Source organism: Cyprinodon tularosa, unplaced genomic scaffold, assembly GCF_016077235.1.
Source record: "Cyprinodon tularosa strain WSP-4 unplaced genomic scaffold, ASM1607723v1 ctg69, whole genome shotgun sequence".
NCBI classification, from domain to species: domain Eukaryota; kingdom Metazoa; phylum Chordata; class Actinopteri; order Cyprinodontiformes; family Cyprinodontidae; genus Cyprinodon; species Cyprinodon tularosa.
The window spans coordinates 2,019,747-2,040,033 of record NW_024039440.1 but is presented as its reverse complement, the minus strand read 5'-3'; the positions used below and the strand labels follow the sequence as shown (position 1 = coordinate 2,040,033).

Below are 20,287 nucleotides of genomic sequence, written 5' to 3'. Positions count from 1 at the left end.
TTGTTTCGTCTGAAAATGACATTGGGGTGGACGGTTAGGAATTGGCAAAAACAGCGAAATCCAGCATGGGTTCGAAAGAGATTATCAGAGTGAAATACAGCAGTTGTGTGGCTGAAACAACTAATTGGATCAATCATGATTAATCAATTATTGAAATAATTGTCAACTAATTTAGCAATCAATTAAATGGAGTGTAGAGAATCTAAAATATGCATTTAGCCGACAGATTAACCTACTTAGAGCAGTAATTATATCAAAATGGTATAAAAATATGTAAAAAAATTTTGCATTTTAGATTAAAAAAACTTTTCTGCCTGTTAATATGCTCTATCCAGAACTCATCAAGTGGAAAAGTTTAAGTTTAATTTGGTTTAATTAACTTTAAGGAACCTTTGGCTATCCGATTAATCAAAATAAAAAAAATCGACATATTAATTGATTTGCATAATAATCGTTAGTTGCAGCCTTAAGCAGTTGAATAAGATCTTTAGGTTTTAACCTAAAAAAATTCTTTTAAAAAAGTGAATAGGACACAAATACGAAAGCAAACATCAGGAAAAAAATCCCCATTATTCTCAGTAGATTTTAAGTTTTTGTTGCATAGAAGATAATTCTCTTTCTCCCCATTTTGCTCGGTGCAAAATCAGTAATGATTAGATGATTTCAGCGAGAGAATTAGTCAGGCTATATGGTCCTGGAGCCAGCCTTCAGCTTTTTCATGGCCAAGCTCCTTCAGGTTCAATACCACAAGATTTCCAGACCAGAAATATGCCTAAACAGCCAAATTTGTTCTTTTTTTTTTTTTTCAAATCTCAGTATACTTCAACACCTTCAGGATCCACTACTGATGCTGAAGTCCACTGTCCACTCCACTGTTCTGCTTTTCTGTTGAAGCATTGCAACAGATCTTTTCACAAAACCACCACTTGTTAATCAGTGCAATAACATAAACCCCATGGCAGGAACCCATCGGCCATTTTACGCAACATAGATTAAAACCTTCCCCAAAATGTCCCACAAACCAAAATCCCCCACACTGTTCACAAAATTGTTTCAGGAATGAAGGAGAAATTTATTTTCGTCGCAAAGTGGCTTTGCCAGTTGAGTAAACAGGATGGAAGCCAGAAGTTTTACTCGAAACGGATCATTCATGATGTTACTCCTCAACATGGGGTCAGTGAAGCCACCACACCTCGTATTTTTAAGCAATGACTTGGCTATACTTTGAGGCTTAAACCCTCCATTACTGTGGACTGGTGTTTACAACATTCCCCTCTGTTCCTTTGGCAGTTTATGAGGAGAAATACAACTAATTAAGCCTAACTCTGTGTGGTACTGTGGGGGAGGGGGGGTAGGACTACAAAGCAAAGGAGGGAGAGGGTCCATGATTGGATGCTGCGATTGCTGCTGGGGTAGCTCTGTAGGAAGGAGCAGGTTTTAAAGCACCATAACCGCAGACCCTGAGGGTGGCAATCTCCAGCACACAGTTAAAACATCACCGACTCTTTGACTTACAACGGTGAAGCCATACTGCTTCATTTAATTCAACGCCTCCTATGTAACAAAGAGAAGGTGGAGGGAAAGTTTAAATGTGCTCCTCATTCATTTTTTTCTCCGGACAGAAAACCTCTTAGTCTCATCATTTCAGCTCATCCTGCCCCTCCAAGTCTCTATCTTCTGCATTTATTGTTTTACTTAAAGACGACAGTTCATTGATTGTTTTAGTCACAATGATGCTCGATACATCTTTTTTTTCACTGTTTGGATCAATTTAAGACTTTCAAAAAGTTATTAGATAATAAAATAACATTTCTGTTCAGCTGGTTTTGTTTTACAAAATTTTTTTCAGGAATTATGTGATGGTGTGTGAGGAAAAACACATAAAATCATTCAACAGGAAACTCAAAGAATGGATTTGGGTAATCGTAAAAATAACATGAAACTTTACATAACATTGGGTTAATGCTCAGCAGGATACACATCTCAAATATTAAGTAGGCCTTAAGTGGAGGAGAGTTCAAGTATCTTGGGATCCTGTTCAAGAGTGAAGGAAGAATGCAGCGGGAGATCAATAGGCGGATCTATGCAGCTGCTGCTATAATGCAGATGCTACGTCGGTCTGTCGTGGTGAAAAGAGCTGAGTGAAAAGGCAAAGCTCTCGATTTACCACTCGGTCTACGTTCCTACTTTCAACAACAGTCATTAGTGATCATGACTGAAAGAACGAGATCCTGCTGACATGAGCTTATCCCTCAGGGTGGCTGGGCTCTCCCTTAGAGATAGGAGGAGGAGTTCGGCCATTCAGAAGAGGCTCCGAGTAGAGCCACTTCTCCTCAACATTGAAGGGATTCAGCTGAGGAGGATATTTCGGACGCCTGCCTCAACAGGTGTTCCAGGCACATCCGACCAGGAGGAGGCCCAGTGGATGACCTAGGACATGCTGGAGGGACTATGTCTCCCATGTTGCCTGGGAGCTTATCTGGCTTCCCCTAGCAGAGCTGGAGGAGGTGTCTGTGGAGAGGGAAGTCTGGGAGTCTCTGCTAAGACAGCTGGCCCTGCAACCCGGTCCTGGATGAAGGTGAAGACGAGGAGTAAATTAAGAAGGGCAACACCAGTATCCCCCAATTCATTTTTATTTTCACAGATTTTGAGAAAGCGTCAGACACCACAAGATCTAATTTCTAATGAATCTCCAAATCAGTTTTTTTAAGTGTTTTTCTATTATAAGGAAAATGATCAAATGACTTAGAAATCGGCCCTTTCCTAAAGCTATAAGTTACATACCAACTTGTTTTCTCTCCCAAAAAAGAATTAAAATTTTAAAGTGGTTTAACAATTTTAACAATAGAATTAGGAAAGCATAAATTATGTTTCATAGAAGCTTTCTTAAAGACAACAACAGTCTCTTCAGGTTTGACCAGTTTTCTTAGATATCAAGCAAAACAAATTATTAATCTTAAAATGATCAACCAATGATTTGAGACAACTAGGACACACTGGCAAGAAATATTCTACGCTGCAACAAATCAATACATTAGTTTGGGATTTCATTGTTGTCGATTTCAAAATTAATAAAGTATAATGGTTTCAGCATCTAACTGAACTCAGCATACATTTTAATCTCAATGGAGCAACCACAAAATATAAATGTTATGCTGAGTCAAAACCGTTTAAATAATAATAAAAAGCTTCAATAAAAAAGAAGAAAATGTGTTCTGGCTCATAAAATAAGGAGCTGAGCGAAATGTGCCAGTCTGCTTGGGAATTCCTTCTCTCACCTAGACTACAATCAGGATAGCTCTGCCTACAAAGAAACCTCAGACAGACCCAGAAATAAAGATTTCCATTTACAGAAGTCACAGTTGACCGCCTTTGACCTTAGTCGTCCATTTGTGCACCGTCAGGTCACATCTTTTCATCTCCCCTGCCCCGATTGTCACAGTTAGGTGTCAAATGTTAAGGCCATGACTGAGAAGGAGTTGCTGAAATAGGAAAGGAGCTTGTCTGGGAACTCAAAAGGGAAGCGTGCTGGCATGTCTGCATGCACATTTAGCTCCGAGCTAAAACACAGGCACACAAGTGCGTCTTTACCACACCGCTGCTCCCTGTTGTGCAATTTGTTAGTGAACTTAAATGGACTCTGTGTGCAGAGGAAGGCCCCCTGAAACTGTCTGAGGTATGTGGTCAGCGGAGGAAGCGCTCGCAGACAGACTGGGAGAAAAAACAGGGAGGCATGATGCAGCACCAGCACAAACACAATAATTCTCTGCACTCCATAACCTCCATCCTCATCACCCCCACACCTCCATCCATCTCTTTTTACCCTGTTTTTTCTACCCACAAGAGTGCAAGACCAAAATGCAGTGATATCAGGTGTTGTTATGGAAACAGAGGACACCAAGAGAGAGAATAACATGGATTGTGTAATATACGTACAAAGACAAATGCATGCTTTTTGCAATTCTGCAGCGGTTCTACGTCTACACTGGAAAAACAATCTAGAAATGAGTAAAAATGTCTAAAATTAAGTGTATTTACCCTTAATTAGAGTAGGTAAATGAGGTAGTTTGCCAATGGAATGAGTATTTTTACACTTAAAAAAAGATTATTAGATAATATGCACTGAAAAAAGACAATGCAATCGTGTTTTCTTATTCTAAATGTAAATTGTCTTGGCAAAATGTCTCTTTTACCTCCTCAATCCAAGAACAAATGCATTTATTTTAAGAAAAAATGACTTATCTAGATTTCGATTTTTTTCCAGTGTAGGCGCTGGTATTTACTGATCCAAATTAACCTGGTAACCTCATCATGAATAGTCTGTTTTTCACATTAAAATATTGTGTCCCAAGACTAAAACTTCATGTGATTGCTCCAAACTAAAAACGTTAACAGCCTTTAGGAGGTAAGCCAGGGAGATGAGGACTGCTTATCACATCTTTTAAACATGTTTATTTCTTTTTCAAGGTCTCCAGTCACAATTCCAGCTGGGATGTTAAACTCAAAGCTACAATCACTCCAACATGGTATGACTTCACGAGGTAAAGTTTCAGCTTGAGATTTTACAGATTCCTGATGGCATCTTTAAGGTCGTTTTTCCAGTCTTCAGAGAACATTCCAGATGGACTTTCTCACTGGTCAGGAAGTAGGCCTGGAAAAATGAGCTCAACTTTGCTCTTAAAATATATTTTAGTCGCAGTTCAAATATAGAGAACCTTAGAAAAAGTTGTAATGTTGAAATAGATTTATAAAATCTACTCCTTCTGAACTTCTCAGAAGTATCCTTTAAAATGGTTGCATAAGCTGATTATACAAGGAAAATTAGACAACTCACAATTTTCCAAAGCTTAAAGGTATGGTGGAATGTCTTTTTTTGTTGTTTTTTTCCGAGTGGATCCTCTAAATAAGTGGTTCTCCTAATTGTCAATCATTCTGGTGATATGTTTACGTAAGGCCGTCCTACATGCTCCTCCCTTTAGCTATCTTTTTCTGCGTATGCACATTTTCATGCATATATGTGTGGTGAGTTACGGTTTCAGACAGTGATTGAAGCTCACCTTTCTCGCCACGGATCTTTGAAAATGGTCGAGGATCGCAAGAGAAAAAGTGTCTACGAAGTGCTAAGGAAGAAAAGAAAGATCTAAGAAGAGGTAGATATATCCCGGAATGCTTTGCACAGAGAGCTCTCCTCGCAAAGCATTATGGGATTTACTGTCACAGCGGTCCACTGTCACCATAGGCTGTCGCTACCTGACAACGGCAACTAATAACAAAGATGGCGCAGGCACAGCGCGGTGGAAGAGGGGTTACATGACGAACAGGGAGTAAAAAGCAGTGATCATCTTTCCAAATGGTTAGTTAACTGAGTTCACTATAAAGTCCCCGCTCTATATAGTGATTGAGGTATTCAGGGGTTAGGGCGGATGTTCGGACACAGTAAGTTGGTATGAGCTGTGAGAACAGCAACTTTTAAGCAGAGCGTGCAGAAGGGAAAATGGGCTTTTTCACACTGTCGCACGTGTTTAATAGGCGTTTGCTCTCAGGAGCGGGTACAGGGTTGTGCATGTGCATTTTTTGTTTTAAGTGGAGAAGGCAGGTCTTTTAAAAAATTTGCAAAAATTCTCCACTATACCTTTAAGTCCTGACTAAAGCTCTATTTATCTGATCCTGAAATGACCGCTACCCAGCAAAGTTTTAATCATACTTCTTTGTTGATATTTAATTTGTATGGTTTTACTTGATATTGTCGACCATGCTGACACCTAAATAATGTTTGCATAGTACATATGGCGTAAATACTCAAACATTCAGATTTTATAATTTTACTGGTACTTAATAAAAAGTACCTGAAAGTGATCAGAGCTTTTTTTTTTTTTTTTTTTTTATGGACACCTGTCTCTATATAGTCAGCGCTCTACAAATACTGCTCTGACGATTGTTTCAAAAAGTATGGCACAAGTTGCAACAAGAAGAGTATTCCTACATTTCCACTCTTGGAAATGTTGTATATACAGCATAGGTGACCATTCCTATAATTTCCCCCAATTACTCTAGTTAACTGAGCATATATATATAAGCTACAAAGCTTTAAATTTAGATTTGCATTTTAATTATTGCATTGTTATGCGTAACCCTGACATTTACCCTGTTACCTGTATATCCCTTTCTCTAACCTTAACCTAAAGTGAGTTCTTACCACACCGCCTAACATGAACAATGGGGGTCTGCCACATTATGACCAGCCTGTTTATTCTCAGAAGGTTAAGAAATATGCCAAAACTGTCCTAAATAGCTAACATAAACAAATACAGACTCCCACACAACTGGCGTGAGCTACAGTGTGGAAACTACCAAAAGCCACACATTCCTTTTATTCATGCAAAACAGTTTTTCAAATTCAAAGAACAACCTAAGGGACATCTCTACAAAATCGGCTGGGTTAACCTTAAGAGCGTTCACCAGGAGAAATGGGCTCGTGCACGCTCTGTTTAAAAGTTTTTGTTTGTATCGTGCATACAAGCTTATTTCCCAAAAAAAGATTTGCACCATTTTCCACCATGTCAGACTTACCATCGGTAAGGACGGCCTTATGTAAACAAATCACCAGAATGATTGACAATTAGGAGGACCCCTTATTTTGATGATCCTCTTCTATAATTTTTCGTTGTTTTTCTACTTCAATTTCTGGGTTAGTTTCTCCTGAGTTCTCTCTACTTGTTCATGTCACCTTCACCCAAATATCCCTATAGTGGGAAAATAAAAGGCATTTTTGTACTTCTTTAAAATCTTGCAGACACACATTCCTCACACAACATAATATCAAAGAGATGCGTTTTGTTTTTTTATTATCCAACTCTAAATTAAATTCCTGTTACAAAGCTGTTTACTTGTAACACTGCACTGATTTAGTGAAGAAACATCCCTTTTTTGCCACAGTCCCTTATTTTTCTTATTATTGAAAATAGTATATAACTTTCTACATTAAATAACTTGAAGTGTTGCAGATAAGGGGCCAATTGAATAAATTCATAAATGTACAATTCATCTCTTAAAATGTATGACAATCAATCATAATAATTTACTTTCATCGCCTTTTACAGCTGCTTTCTGTATCTCTGCTTCTGTCTCTTTGAACCACAGTCGGCCTCAGCTCACACTGAGCATGATTCTGCTGGAGGCTTCTTCCTGTTAAAAGGGAGTTTTTCCTCTCCACTGTCGCTACAAGCATGCTTAGTTTGAGGGATTGCATCGGATTCCATGAGTTGGTGCAATCAACTGGTTTTCCTTAGATAGAAAACTTTGGTGAACTGTAAAGTGCCTTGAGATGACACATGTTGTGAATTGGCGCTATAGAAATAAAAATAAACTGAAACTTAGAGGTTATGGCTGAATCTTAGAATTTACAAAAATTACAGAATGCTAGTTTTTCTTCCTAGTAATCTGTTTTTTTCTCGTTATCACCTGGTTATTGTAGAGACATTTTGAGGCCTGATTCAATATGAAATTATTTAGTTTCTCTTATAAAGCATGAAGAAAACACGGATACAGAATTACACAGTGAGAGAATTATATAAAACGCTTTCCAAAAAAAAAGGAAGACAAAAAAATGACCCCATAACATTTATTTTCCCTGATGGAGTTCTTACAGCTGGAACGCGGTTGCTAGGCGACGGGTTAGCCTATCCTAGCGGTTCCTGCACGTTTTACCTTGAAGCGCAGCTTTCTGTTTACAAGGATCTGTTTGCTTTTTATTATTATTATGACTCCGCATCCGAAGGGGAAGGAAAGCGACCCGTTAATCGGTCCATCCTCCTGACGCCTGGGCAGGAGGCGGAATTGTGCAAGTTGACTTGGCAGGCGCTTCGCAGGCCGACATCTGGAGCGCATTACGCTGCAACAGAGACGTGAAGCCATGGGGTCGGTGCGCGGATTTTCCCCTGGGTGACAAACTACGTGTCATCAGTGGATCTTTGTTTTCTTTTTCGCTTTTGATGATCTGACACCTCAATTTAAAAAAGGGTAAAACTGGAGTTTAAGCATCCTGATGTGTGCAACATGAGGGGAAGGCCTTACATTCACATACAAAGGGAGGGGGGGTTAAAAACCAAGCAAAAAAAGGCACAGAGATGGCTTTAAAATCCATATGTTTGACGTTATGAGTTTAAATAACCCCCAGCTGCGGATTTGCAGAGGAATGCAGCGCAGGAGGCTTGATAGTTTGATGTGCCCGGCTTGCGTAACGTGGATAGGTGGCTTCAGACCCGCAAACCAGTAAAATAAAGCTACTCAGTGTTTTTCATTTAAATGCGTGATCAAAGGAGGGGATTTAGATTGGAAACCTGCACTCAAGACCATTTCTAGCTGGGGGGGAAATGTAGCTCCAGGCTGGAGCCACGCACAGCTCTGCGGGGCTGAGTAGCTGTTACCACGGATCTGTTCACTCCTACCCTGCTCAGGAGAAGCGCTGGTTTCTTACCTGCAGCCGCTCCGACGCAGGTTGCCACATATTCGCAGAGTCGTTGGTTCTCTCTCCGTCTCTACTTCAGGCTTTTCTCCTCCCGCAGTCCGGTTTACATCTGTTGGCTTTCACAGCTTCCCTCTGTGTCCCTCTTCGCTGCGGTCTGCTCAGTAATGAAAGATGTGTTGCTCCGCCTGAATGTAGTTAACACACTCCCCAGCAGGTGGCGGTACCTGCTATTTATTGGCCGGATGCTGCATTCAGGTACTGCAGGAAAAATTGAGCTATTGACAGCGTGTTTCTATTTAACTTTTTGAGCTATTTTTTGTAAGATAATTTATCCACTTTATTATATATTGTTATTTTACAAAAATAATTTCACTTTAAAATAAGTCATAATTCATACAAAATAAACAGGGATCAAGTTTGGTTCCAAGTAAGCTCAGGTCAATTAGGTTTATTAAATATTTAAGTCAAGTTCTGATTATAAGCAGGCCAAGCTTTGAGGGAAGCTTGGGCAAAGGTGCATAACCTATACGTTTCCTTCCACTTCCCAATTAAACATTCATACTTAATATTGGCCAATGCATCCCTTTAAATCCTAAAAGAATACATTTAGCCCAACTTTATTGAGAAAGTCTCACGAACCACAGATAAACACCTTTGCAATAGATAGATGTTTTTACTTTGTGCTTTGGAGATTATGGACATTTTTCTCACCCTTTCATGCATTAAGCCTAAACTGTGAAATGTCCACTCAATACATTTGATATAATCTTGTGTAAAGTTACCTATAAGTTTATAAAATTAATTAAAGAAGCTTGCTGATAATCCAAGTCATAAAGTAGAAAACAATTTGTTTTCGTTGGGCTTGTACTAAAGAGGATCAGGGCTAGAAAAAAAAAAAGTCTCTAAAACAGAGAAACAGAATTCAGACTTCATTCTCAGAATTCTGCCTTTTTTCAGAATTCTGACTGAATTCTGACAGCTAACAAACATGTTAGCATCAAGACGTAGCCGTGTCTGTTTTAGAGACTAGTTCTCTAGGTTTAATCACCTTCTGCTCTTCCATTAGTGAAATAGCATCACAGGTGACCCCTCGGACATGTAAAAAGTTGCATAATTGCGTAATTTTCCACCAATGTGTTACTGGCCCTCAAAACAACTCACATCTTTGTCAGTGAAGCTGGATGCTCCCACATCTCTTCTTCATGGGGCCCATCTAGATTAAGATCCACAATTCTGAGATTGAAGTCAGAATTCTGACTTTTGTTCTCAGAGTTCCTACTTTAATCACAGAATTTTGACTTTAATCTCAGAATTCTGACTTTTTTCACAGAATTCTGACAGCGAACAAACATGTCAGCATCAAGATGTAGCCATGCCTGTTTTAGAGACTAGTTCTCTTGTTTTAATCACCCTCTGCTTTTCCATTAATGAAAAAGCATCACTGGGGACCCATTGGACACATAAAAAGTCGCTTAATTCCATAATTTTCCACCATTGTGTTACTGGCCCTCTCAAACAACTTACATCTTTGTCAGTGAAGCTGAGTGCTCCCACATCTCTTCTTCATGGGGCTCATCTAGATTAAGATCCAAAATTCTAAGATTAAAGTCAGAATTCTGAGAAAAAGTCAGAATTCTGAGATTAAAGTCAGAATTCTAAGATTATTAAAGTCAGAATTCTGAGAAAAAGAATCAAAATTCTGAGAAAAAAGTCAAAATTCTGACTTTAATTTTAGAATTCTGACTTATTTTTCCCCATATTAAACTGAAATGATAGGTAAAATTCAGTTAACCTTTTTTTTTTTTACTTCTTCAGTGGCCCTTATCCTCTTCCATAGGCTTGAGCTTGTTTAAATACTCTTTTTTTTTTTTTTTTTTTTTGTTGCTACTACAAGTATACCAGTAATTTATTTCAACTGGTGGATTGTTGAATCTCTGTGGCTATACTTCCATAAAATATTGACATGAAAAAAAGTCTTTCTCAATTAGATTTATTTGGCCTGATCAGCAGAATTAACCAAAATGTTACCTGAAGAATGTGTTGTTTCTTGTTTCATGTATGCTGTTTGTAAACAAAATAGGTTATATTCACAATTTCTTATCAACTAAGCTTTTAAAAATCCTGTTTGCAGTTGGGTTAGTTCTATTGTTCTAAAAGTGAAATTTGTTAGCGTTTGTACAGTATAACAGTAGGGCAGTTCTTTAGCTTAAACAGTTTTTAAGGCAAATATAAGTTGGAATGTCACTATTTCTTCTAAGGACAAATACTTTGTAAAGTAAATCTCTCAGAGGACTGCAATTAAAGCGGAACAGTCTAACCTGCCGTAGCATTCAGAGGGCAAAGGTCAAGGACAGGTTCTCAAAAACAGTCCTAAGGATAGGTGAGAGCCATGAAACATCTGCTCCCCTTGGAATGAATGTGTACATGTTTCCAGACAAAACACACCTTGGTGTTCTCAGAGACACAAGAGTCACAGTCTGTATTTAGCAATGTTTACATGAAGAAACATCTGGACAAGGCCTGAGGTCAGCCGGGATGTTCACATCACCACCACTCCATAAATGGCCTTTCCCACAGGCTACGGCTCTGAAGTAGGAAAATAATGTTGAAGGTTAGGATTTATGTTAACAAGAACAGCTCATCAAACCACAGACTGTGTTTTATAGAATTACAATTAAATATAAATGTGTTATGAATCACTAAAATGATGAGGAATGATGTTCCTCTTAAAATATGTAGACTCACAATTTAAAGATTAGCATTTATTTTTTATTTACAGTTAATCAGCCTGCCTTATACTTTCTTCATCATCTTCAATACAAATGCATGAAGAAACTCTTTAAAATGGTGAATCATACAGAAAGTTGAACTAAGTATGATCCCAATCTGCATGGCTGCCTGATTACTAGGTTTTTGTTTTATATAAACCATGACGTAAAATTCACACAGAACACAATGAGATAAGATTGAGTACTTTATTGTTTACATTATTCAACATAGATAATAGGTAATCATGTCATAACTGTGTGTGAAATGAAAAAAAAAATATGATTCACGGCGCTCGTTGGTACACTGTCTGACCTTGACGGGAACAATGTAGCTGCACAGACAGAAAGCCTCCTACTGGCAGAGACACACAAGCACAAAAAGGATGTTCTGGAATAGATACCATCTTCATTAGTTTCCTCCTCTTCGCTCTGCTCCACAATGGTTTTAGAGTGCCCAAATTCACAAAGAAACGTATGTACTAAAACTATTGATTACAGTCGGGAAGAGAGGTGAATCTGTACACTGGGATTAGCAGGTACACTCAGTGAAACCAACTATTTTTTTGTGCAGTGAGAAATATATCCACCTATTGTCCTATATATCACTGAAATACATAGAGTAAGTTTGCAGGGTAGTTCTAGTAAACCCGTTTACTTTACTATTCATACACCACTGAGAAACTTTTATAGAACAGGACAAATATAAAAAGAAAAACCCTGTAACTAGTATCTTATACATGTGCAGACTTTGTCTACTAACCACAGCATACTTAAATAAAACATTTGGCACAGCCTGGACGGAGAATAATACATCTGCATTTACAGAGCCATCCAAAATTATTGCCACTTTTCTTCAAGACAGTTAAAAAGGAATTAAAACATTTATCTTTTACTGCAGTAACATTTCCTGACACAGAAAAATGAAGAAAATTCCTAAATTGAATCAGAATATATTTATTCAGCAGGGAAAATATCTGTGTTAAGCAACAAAAGCTTCTAAGCAAGTTTAAAAGCGATAACTTCAGATAGCATGAATATGGGGGGAGTTTTAAAGGTAGGAAAAGTGTAATAGTTGATACTTGGTTAAACTATGTCATATTTTTTTTATCACATTTTGACCTGCTTGACAGGTTGATGTTCCAATTATACCTGAAACTGAGCAATAAGATTAGGGCGGTGAAAAATAATGAATCTCCAAAGCTCAGTGTTTAGCAAAAGGATGCATCTGGTGGCCCCCAAATTTTTATTAAAGCTACTTAATGTGGCTAAATGCTAACAAACAATTAGCATTCAGCTGCTTTTTAAATGCAAAGTGATTGCCTGACTGGTATGGCAGAAAAAATGATATTTTTTGTATCATTAAGAGAAAAGGAAGCGCATGAAATGAGATATACAACTAAAACTTTAACTGTGAGCCTAATAGCAACAAACATTATCATAACTCTGCTGTAAAGCAAATTATGAAAAGCCTCTTATGGCCACTTTTAAATTTCTAGGATGCTGTGGGCCTGTTTCTCTTTGAAATAAGTTTGACATTTTGAACTTCTATATGTCAAAAATAATGAGATTTTATTGAAATAATCTGATAATCTCTTATAGAAAAATAAAACCAGGTTTTTAATAAGTTTTTTTTAACAACATGAAGTATGTTGCAGGAATATTAGAAACGCATGGATTTTTATACTATTATTTTCTAGTCTATAGAGTATAGACTATATATAGTCTATACTTTTCATTTAGCCTGCATTTCTGAATGATAAATGTTTTTTTAAGTGATTGGATGTAATGTTATAATTTTAATTTTTTGTATATATATATTAGCTGTAAGCATAAAATAATAATTTTTAACAAAGATAGAAGCCACCAGCAATTTAAAAAAAATCTATATATTTTACTTAATTGATTTAATTGAATCCTTGAAATCTTTGACATGTTCAATATTTTATTTCAACAAATAGGTCTGTGTTTCAGTGCTGCAATAAAAGATTATTTCCTTTTAACGCATTTAATACATCTTTAACAGCTGTTCCAATAAATATGGGAGGCAGTGTAAAATAAAATCTAGATACATCTAGGTACAAAGAATTTTAAAATGTTGCAAGGAGAACATCAAATTTAAGCATGCACAAAGTAAGGCAACCTACTGCAGGTGTTGGATTTTTGGATACAAAAAAGAAAACCAAAAAAACAAAACATGAATTGTGGTTATTTCTATAACACTTCAAAGGACTGCGGTTGATGCCCTCTACTGCATTTACTTGTTGGACCTCGCCTAAAGATCAGATGTCTGGTTTAAACTAAAATCAGCTATTAATTGTGCAGCACAGCTTATTTTTAATGTTGCTTATCATCTGTGACTTAAAAATATTGCAAAGTATGCTACTACAAAGCCTTATCCTCAAGAAAATAGACACGGTATCAAACTCCAGGTTTGTTTCTCTTTAGCTACAGTGTGTTTCTTTTATTTCTTTACATTCAAATGTGATTTGCTCTTACGTTTGTTTTAATAAAAGCTTTCATTTTAATAGACATGTGAGTTTGTATCTGTGTATGCACATTACATACAGCTTGTCATGTTTTAAGAAGGAGTTTTACAAATCCTTTGTCTTAATGAGGGTGACCAAAGGTTTGTCATCTGGACTGTAGTCCTCGTAGGCGATGGGGGTAGCGTCGTACATGGCAGGCCGTGACTTCTTACCAAATCTAAGGAGAAAGCACAAAGTGGGTTAATGGTGAGAGGATGATGTAATAAAAAAAGGCTGAATAAAAACAGAAAGGTGAGATAGAGAGGAAGGCCAAGGCTTTCAAATGAAAACCTGCAAACTGCTTTTCTTCATTTTGTATTTTGCAACACCATAGAAATGACGAAGCCATATGATTTTACCAGGCATCTGTTAACAGCATCATAAACCACTTGAAGACTGCAAGGTCTTTGTTTGCTCATCCAAATTTCTGAGATGATCGTTAATACTAAACACACCATCTTTGTGGGGACTTTCCACTGACTTCAATTAATTTCTACAGCCTAACAATGAACCCTACCCTACCTCTAACCATTACGGGTCCTACCTAAGCCTAACCTAAACTCAGTTCAAGCCTTAACGTGACCCCTGACCCAAAAACAGCAATTCCCCTTTTAGAGTCCAGGCATCGGACCCCACAAGGTGCAGTCAACCCCCACAATCTGCCACGTTCCCTGAAAATTGGGGCCAATTTTCAGAGGAAAAAAAAAACACACAAACTTAAGCCTTAGGTTAAGAGTTGGGCCAGCCTTTGCACCTAAAGCAGGAGTGTGTTTATGGGACTATGTGAACAATCCACAGGTGTATTTATGAGGTCAGAGGCTGATGTAGGATGAAAGGAGCAGGTTTTTAAATCATCAGTGTAAATCTTCCCAAAAGTAAGCAATTGGTTTGAAGCCAGAGTTCATACAGACCAAAAAAGATCCTCCCCACCATATTTGCTCATCATCTTAATGGACCAGTGTCCATTAGGATGTTTTTGTGGACTGCTGTGCAGTTATGTTGAAACAGAGAGGAGACGTCCCTAAATGTTTCCTGCAGAGTCAGAAGCATGACATAGTCAAAAATGTTCTCCAAAGGGCAATAATTGCCAACAGCTATCGACACTGACAACCACTGGTTAAAAGAAACCTTTGAGTTACTGCAACATTTAATTTTTTCTTCAAGATCAATGACGCCTTTGAAATTTATTTGAATAAGCACCCATTTATATCCAATCCCTACGCAATAATCCTCCCTCCTTAAAACATTATACTTACTTTAATACTTTCAGTCCCCTGCTATGGGCCAAACCTTGGATCTTCTATGGTTTACCAGATAGAGAAGGGTCACTCAAGAGAAAATGTTTTTTGCTCTGGAGTCCAGTAGCTTTGTGTTTTATGCCCATGCACCCACAGCTTTGCATTACACTTGGTGATATAATATAACATTGGATGCACCTGTTGTGTACAGCCATGATAACCTTTTGCATAAAGCTATAAACTGTTTGCGACTCAGATAAAACTGCTCCTGCTACAGTTCCAGTTGTTCCCAACTGTTCTCCTGAACTTCCACTACAAAATGTTAATTGTAAAATTAAAGAAATGTTATTTATTTCACAAGTATCTTTAAAAAATATCTCAAGAGCACCCTTTGGTACAGAGATGCTTACCTAACTGTCTTCATTGACAGTTTTATTATAGTTTAAACAGCTTGTCTTGTTTTTGTGTGCAGAAATATTCAGACCTATTTAGCACTTTTTCAATTATGACCTTGAAAAGAAACAACTCAATCAGTTAAACTGTAGTTTCGACTGAAAAAAGACAAACAAATTGTGTCTCTGACAGATTACAAGTGAAGGCTTAATTCTAAGCTGGTTCCTCTATGTTAGGTGCAGACACAACATTCACCTGTTAGGCTAAAAAAAAGCAAGAAAAGAAAGTCATTACTGTAAAAGTAATATTAATCAAATTCATCTAGATCGACAGATAACAAAGAAAACATGACATATATACGTGTATTTGGTTGAACACTTCTGTGAGTTACTACATGCCTACCTGGCATGGCGGATGGACGCAATAGCATTACTGAACTCGCTGTCAATGCTACGACAGTTGTAGAACTCCTGGTAGGCGTGGCGTGATGATCCCTGGTACTCGATGCGGCTGATGCGGCAGATGCCCACGATAAGGATGATGAGCATGAGGACGAACGCCACACACAGAGCTCCGATGATGATGTAGAGCGAATGGCGGGGCATGTTGGTCAGGCTGTCCTCAGTGTGTGCTGGTTTCCACTTTAAGTCTGAAACACACAAAGGAAGGTGTTGAAGTCTCTGCCTGCCGTTTTAATCTATAGCCTAAAAGACTTTTTTTGACAGGTCGGCTTACGGATTTCACAGTTGGGGCCGACCCACCCAAGCGGGCAGTGGCAGGTGTATCCGTTTGCCTGGTCGATGCAGGTGCCGCCGTGGTGACAGGGGTTGCTTTCACATTCATTGATGTCGACCTCACATTCCTCCCCTGAGCAGACAGGTAAGGTTACAGTCAGAAGGGACTAAAACCATAAAGCCAAGGAGGGAAAGTGGTCTGCTGTCTGGTATCCAGCCTGTCAATACTCAGTGGCTGTCAGACATTTTGTCATTTCTTAAGCTTGAGAATAATAATTGCTCTATTTAGTTTTAAAGATTTTATGCCATATGGGATTCTTTGATCTATGATACTCTGGATGCCAAGACACCCATAAATATTTGTTTTTTACATCACTTTAAAGGCATTTTTAACATCACAGAGGGTGGAGAAAGTTGCTCAGGGTTCAGATTGCTAATATTTTAACTAAATACTAATGGGGTATAAAACCAGGCCAATCCGAGACCACATCTACCGAGAACTACCTCCCCACAAGAATGTTTGAATAGAGTTGTGTTGTTTATATATGTAATCTAATAGTGTGTTAAACAACTGCATCTCCGTGACACCCAATCTGCAGTTAAAAGGGCCCTGGTGAGCGAAGGGTTCCCAATCATTTTCGCTTCTGATCAACAAAATGGCACCAGAATGGTCTCATGAGCCAAACTGTGGTTAGAATACAAACATTTAATTTTTAACCATAGATATAATAGTAATAAAAACAGCATCAACAACCTATGTGCATTTGGTTTAGTCTATTAGTAAGTGATAAAAAATCATAATTTTTGCTTTTTAGTTAATTTCTCTAAAGGACTACAAGACCCCGTGCTTGTTGCTCTCTTATGGGGTCATGAGCCAAACGTTGACAATCAGTGCTTTAGAGGAAAATGAGCAGATCGGTTTGGACTACAGTGGGCCCCTACCCTCTGCTAAGGAGCAGTTTTTAGTTTTTTTTTTTTAATACTTCTCACATTTTTTTACATGAACTTTAACCAGGCAAACTGTGCCAGAACAACAAGACAGAAGCAACAAGCTGCTGCACAGCTTTCCCCCTCAAGCTGTTAAAATACTTAACTTCTCTAGGGACATCATTATAACAGATTTATCTGGTGTTTTTTCTGTTATCTTTTTGACGATTTTTCACAAAAATATGTCAGATCAGAGAGAAATCTAAACCAAAAATAAACAGTAAAAAAAGATGTGTTGGTTTTTATAATTATTAGCATCCAGACCCTCCTTAATGTAATTTAATGTTCTATATTGTTTTTGTTTAATCTTTGTTATATGAATATTAATTTCCATTTTATTCTTATTGTTTATAATTTACCATATAATTTTGAATGCCATCTACTTAAGCTGTTTTGCATTTCTGTTCCTTTAAGATTTTTTTGTTTCATTTCTGAAGGCTTTCAGTACTAGTAGTGATATTTTGTAACTGTGATGCTTCTTCTGATAATTCTGTCTTTTTTGGCAGCAGAGTCCATGGTCTTACATTTCTTTGTCTGTTTCTTTTGTCCATCCTCAGCAGTCCCCTTTTCTCTGTGTAACATTTTCTGAATTTGTTTTAGCGCATTTTGGAATCTTTCGCCTTATTGGACATCTCAACATAGGCCAAATGAAACCATGCGCTGGTCCATCGAGGACATCAGTTGCTTACCTTCATATCCAGGTGGACATGCACAAGAAGCATTAAGTCCACTGCTTTCACAGCGGCCTCCGTTCTGGCAGCGTGTTTTCACACAGGGATCCTTGTAGATCTCGCAGTGCCTGCCTGCAGAATGCACACATAAAGGGAACTTGCAATAATGCATCGTTCTTTCCGTGATAGTGTAGTGACCTACATTTGGTTGTACATACCTTCAAACTGTGGAGTGCAGACACACTCGTAGGCATTAATGAGGTCCCTACAGGTGGCGTAGTTCTGGCAAGGTGCAGACAAACACTCATTGTACTCCTCCTCACAGTACAAGCCGTGGTAACCTAAAAAGAAATCCAAGGTTGTTTTAAAAGTCCTAAAAAACATGCAATCCTGCGACTTTAAAGTTGTTTTTTAGAGGCTAGATAAGAAAGGTGTGTAAGGCTGTGCAAATTTTGTTTTGTATAGTTTGTTTTTTTTTTACCTTTATTGAAGGTGTTTAAATTAATCTAGTTAAGAATTCAAAACTGCTCAAGCAACATTTCTCCTTTCACTTATGACGTGTTTTTTGTTTTGTTTTTGTTTAGATGAGTGTCATGATAGCTATGGGATCAGAACATTGACAACCTTTCTCCTTCATGACACCATTGACTACTTTGTAAACTCCTTATCAAAACAAAAATATTGATTGCAGTAGAGAAGCAGCACAGATTTTAAACAGGATTGGTCCAAAAATGTATTTCAGTATCATATGCAGTGCACTGTATCATCCATAGGATGGCAGCTGTGTGCTAAGGCACTATGGGGCTTAGACAACTACTAACACCACCTGAAAAAAATCAGAGCCTATCATGCTTTATCCTTTTAATATCAAAAAGTGTGACATGAATAGTGTCCTCTGGTAATACCAATGGAGTTTGTGTGTGTGAAAGAACTGCAGTAAAGCTGGTGAAGTCAGGTATGAGCTTGAGTACATGCACTGCTTTTAAACATATTTATAGGTCATTAGCTTTTTGATATCTTGTCACTTTACAGCCAAGAACCATGTATTTTGTTGGGATTTTATTTGATAGACCCACGTAAAACAATTCCTGACTTTGATGTGGATTGGAAAAGATAGTGACATTCAACATTTGTGAGATGCGGCATGAATTGCTATTCAGCCTTGCTTACTCCGATACTCTAAAATACAAAATAAGCTACAAATGGTAAATAGCTTTACCTCATTCTATTTCTTTTTCTCCGATTAAATCCAGCTGTTCTGTAAAGTCCCTGTTCTTTGAAACAGTCTCATCAATGCACAGCAGCCCAGTCCGTTTAATGCTGCATCATGCTGTAAACAACTCATGGAAAACTGGTTAATCCATTTTCCTCGACTGAAAAACTCAACAAGACCTGGCTGTCAAGCTAAGTTGAAAGGAAATCTAAGACACCATTAATTAAAGAAGCAGCCAAGAGGTCCACGGTTACCCAGGAGGAGCTGCAAAGATCCACAGCTCAAGTGCAAGAAGTTGCTGACATCGTGCTATAGAGAAGTGTTGTTTCAGTGCAGATAAATGTGCAGCTTGACAGGAAGACAACTGGGGCTTAATACAGAGCAACCTGAGAGACTACTGGCTTCGGTTAAAGCTTCCCCAGCCTTAAATATACAGCTAGAAATATAATGAAATAAATGAATGAATAACTTTATCTTAAACAATCTAGTGAAATTAAAAATTTAACACATACAGACATTATGTATAATTTATCATATATGTTATTACATTATATGCATAATTTAGTGCTTAGATCTGAAAAGGGGTATGACGATGTAAAAACTTATTTAACCCCACCTCTTCTCCTTCCCATAGTCCTTAATACCAACAATCTTCCTGATTCCTATTTTATTTATGAGTCTATATTACTCCAAAGTTCATCAAGTGAGCAGATAAGTTAATTTATGTACATATATGAACACATTTGCATCTGCCTACACACATCTTGAATGAAACAATAACTACCCATAACCGACACAACCACAACCATTGCAAAAATAATAATACACCCTCCATAGAGACTAAACATACCCATCGTTGTTTACCTCTCTTTTACAATCCTATATCATTTTAAGAAAACAATATGGCTTTTATTAGATCACATATGTTAGAATGACCTAGTCAAAATTCAGATATAAGTCTAATTAAAAATAAGCATAGCTGGAATGGATATACCACAAAATACTTTATATACTGTAAAAGATGTTTTAAAAAGAGGGAATGGAAACAATTACATGGTCTATATTTGTAAAATTATCAAATACCTTTAACCTATAATCATCAATCCCCCAAAAACACATTGAAGTTCTTAAGATGACAAAATGAAAAAGTTTAAGGTTTCTAAATTCCTAAGCATTGCACTGTAGCCATCTATTTTCATCTCATCCCTTTTCTCAGCTGCATCCCATCACCTGACTGAGGATTCAGCAAGTTCTCCTTTGGCCCTGGCTAATGTATGTTTGAGGGAAGGAA

At 37.7% G+C, this 20,287-nt stretch overlaps 2 protein-coding genes across 2 annotated transcripts in view; both read right to left on the bottom strand.

Annotated features, from left to right (window-relative positions):
* The window catches only part of pid1 (phosphotyrosine interaction domain containing 1), a 39,190-nt gene extending 30,524 nt beyond the window's left edge, over window positions 1-8,666 (bottom strand). Inside the window, exon 1 of the mRNA XM_038267927.1 lies at window positions 8,477-8,666. Within this exon, the coding sequence (XP_038123855.1) occupies window positions 8,477-8,506 (30 nt within the window). The 5' untranslated portion in view covers window positions 8,507-8,666. The remainder of the gene's footprint in view (window positions 1-8,476) is intronic.
* Window positions 8,667-12,333: 3,667 nt separating this feature from the next.
* Window positions 12,334-20,287, bottom strand: part of dner (delta/notch-like EGF repeat containing) — a 65,846-nt gene continuing 57,892 nt past the window's right edge. Inside the window, exons 9-13 of the mRNA XM_038267983.1 lie at window positions 18,002-18,124; window positions 17,802-17,915; window positions 16,127-16,258; window positions 15,794-16,040; window positions 12,334-13,938 (exon numbers count right to left, since the gene is read on the bottom strand). Of these exons, the coding sequence (XP_038123911.1) occupies window positions 13,827-13,938; window positions 15,794-16,040; window positions 16,127-16,258; window positions 17,802-17,915; window positions 18,002-18,124 (728 nt within the window). The 3' untranslated portion in view covers window positions 12,334-13,826. The remainder of the gene's footprint in view (window positions 13,939-15,793; window positions 16,041-16,126; window positions 16,259-17,801; window positions 17,916-18,001; window positions 18,125-20,287) is intronic.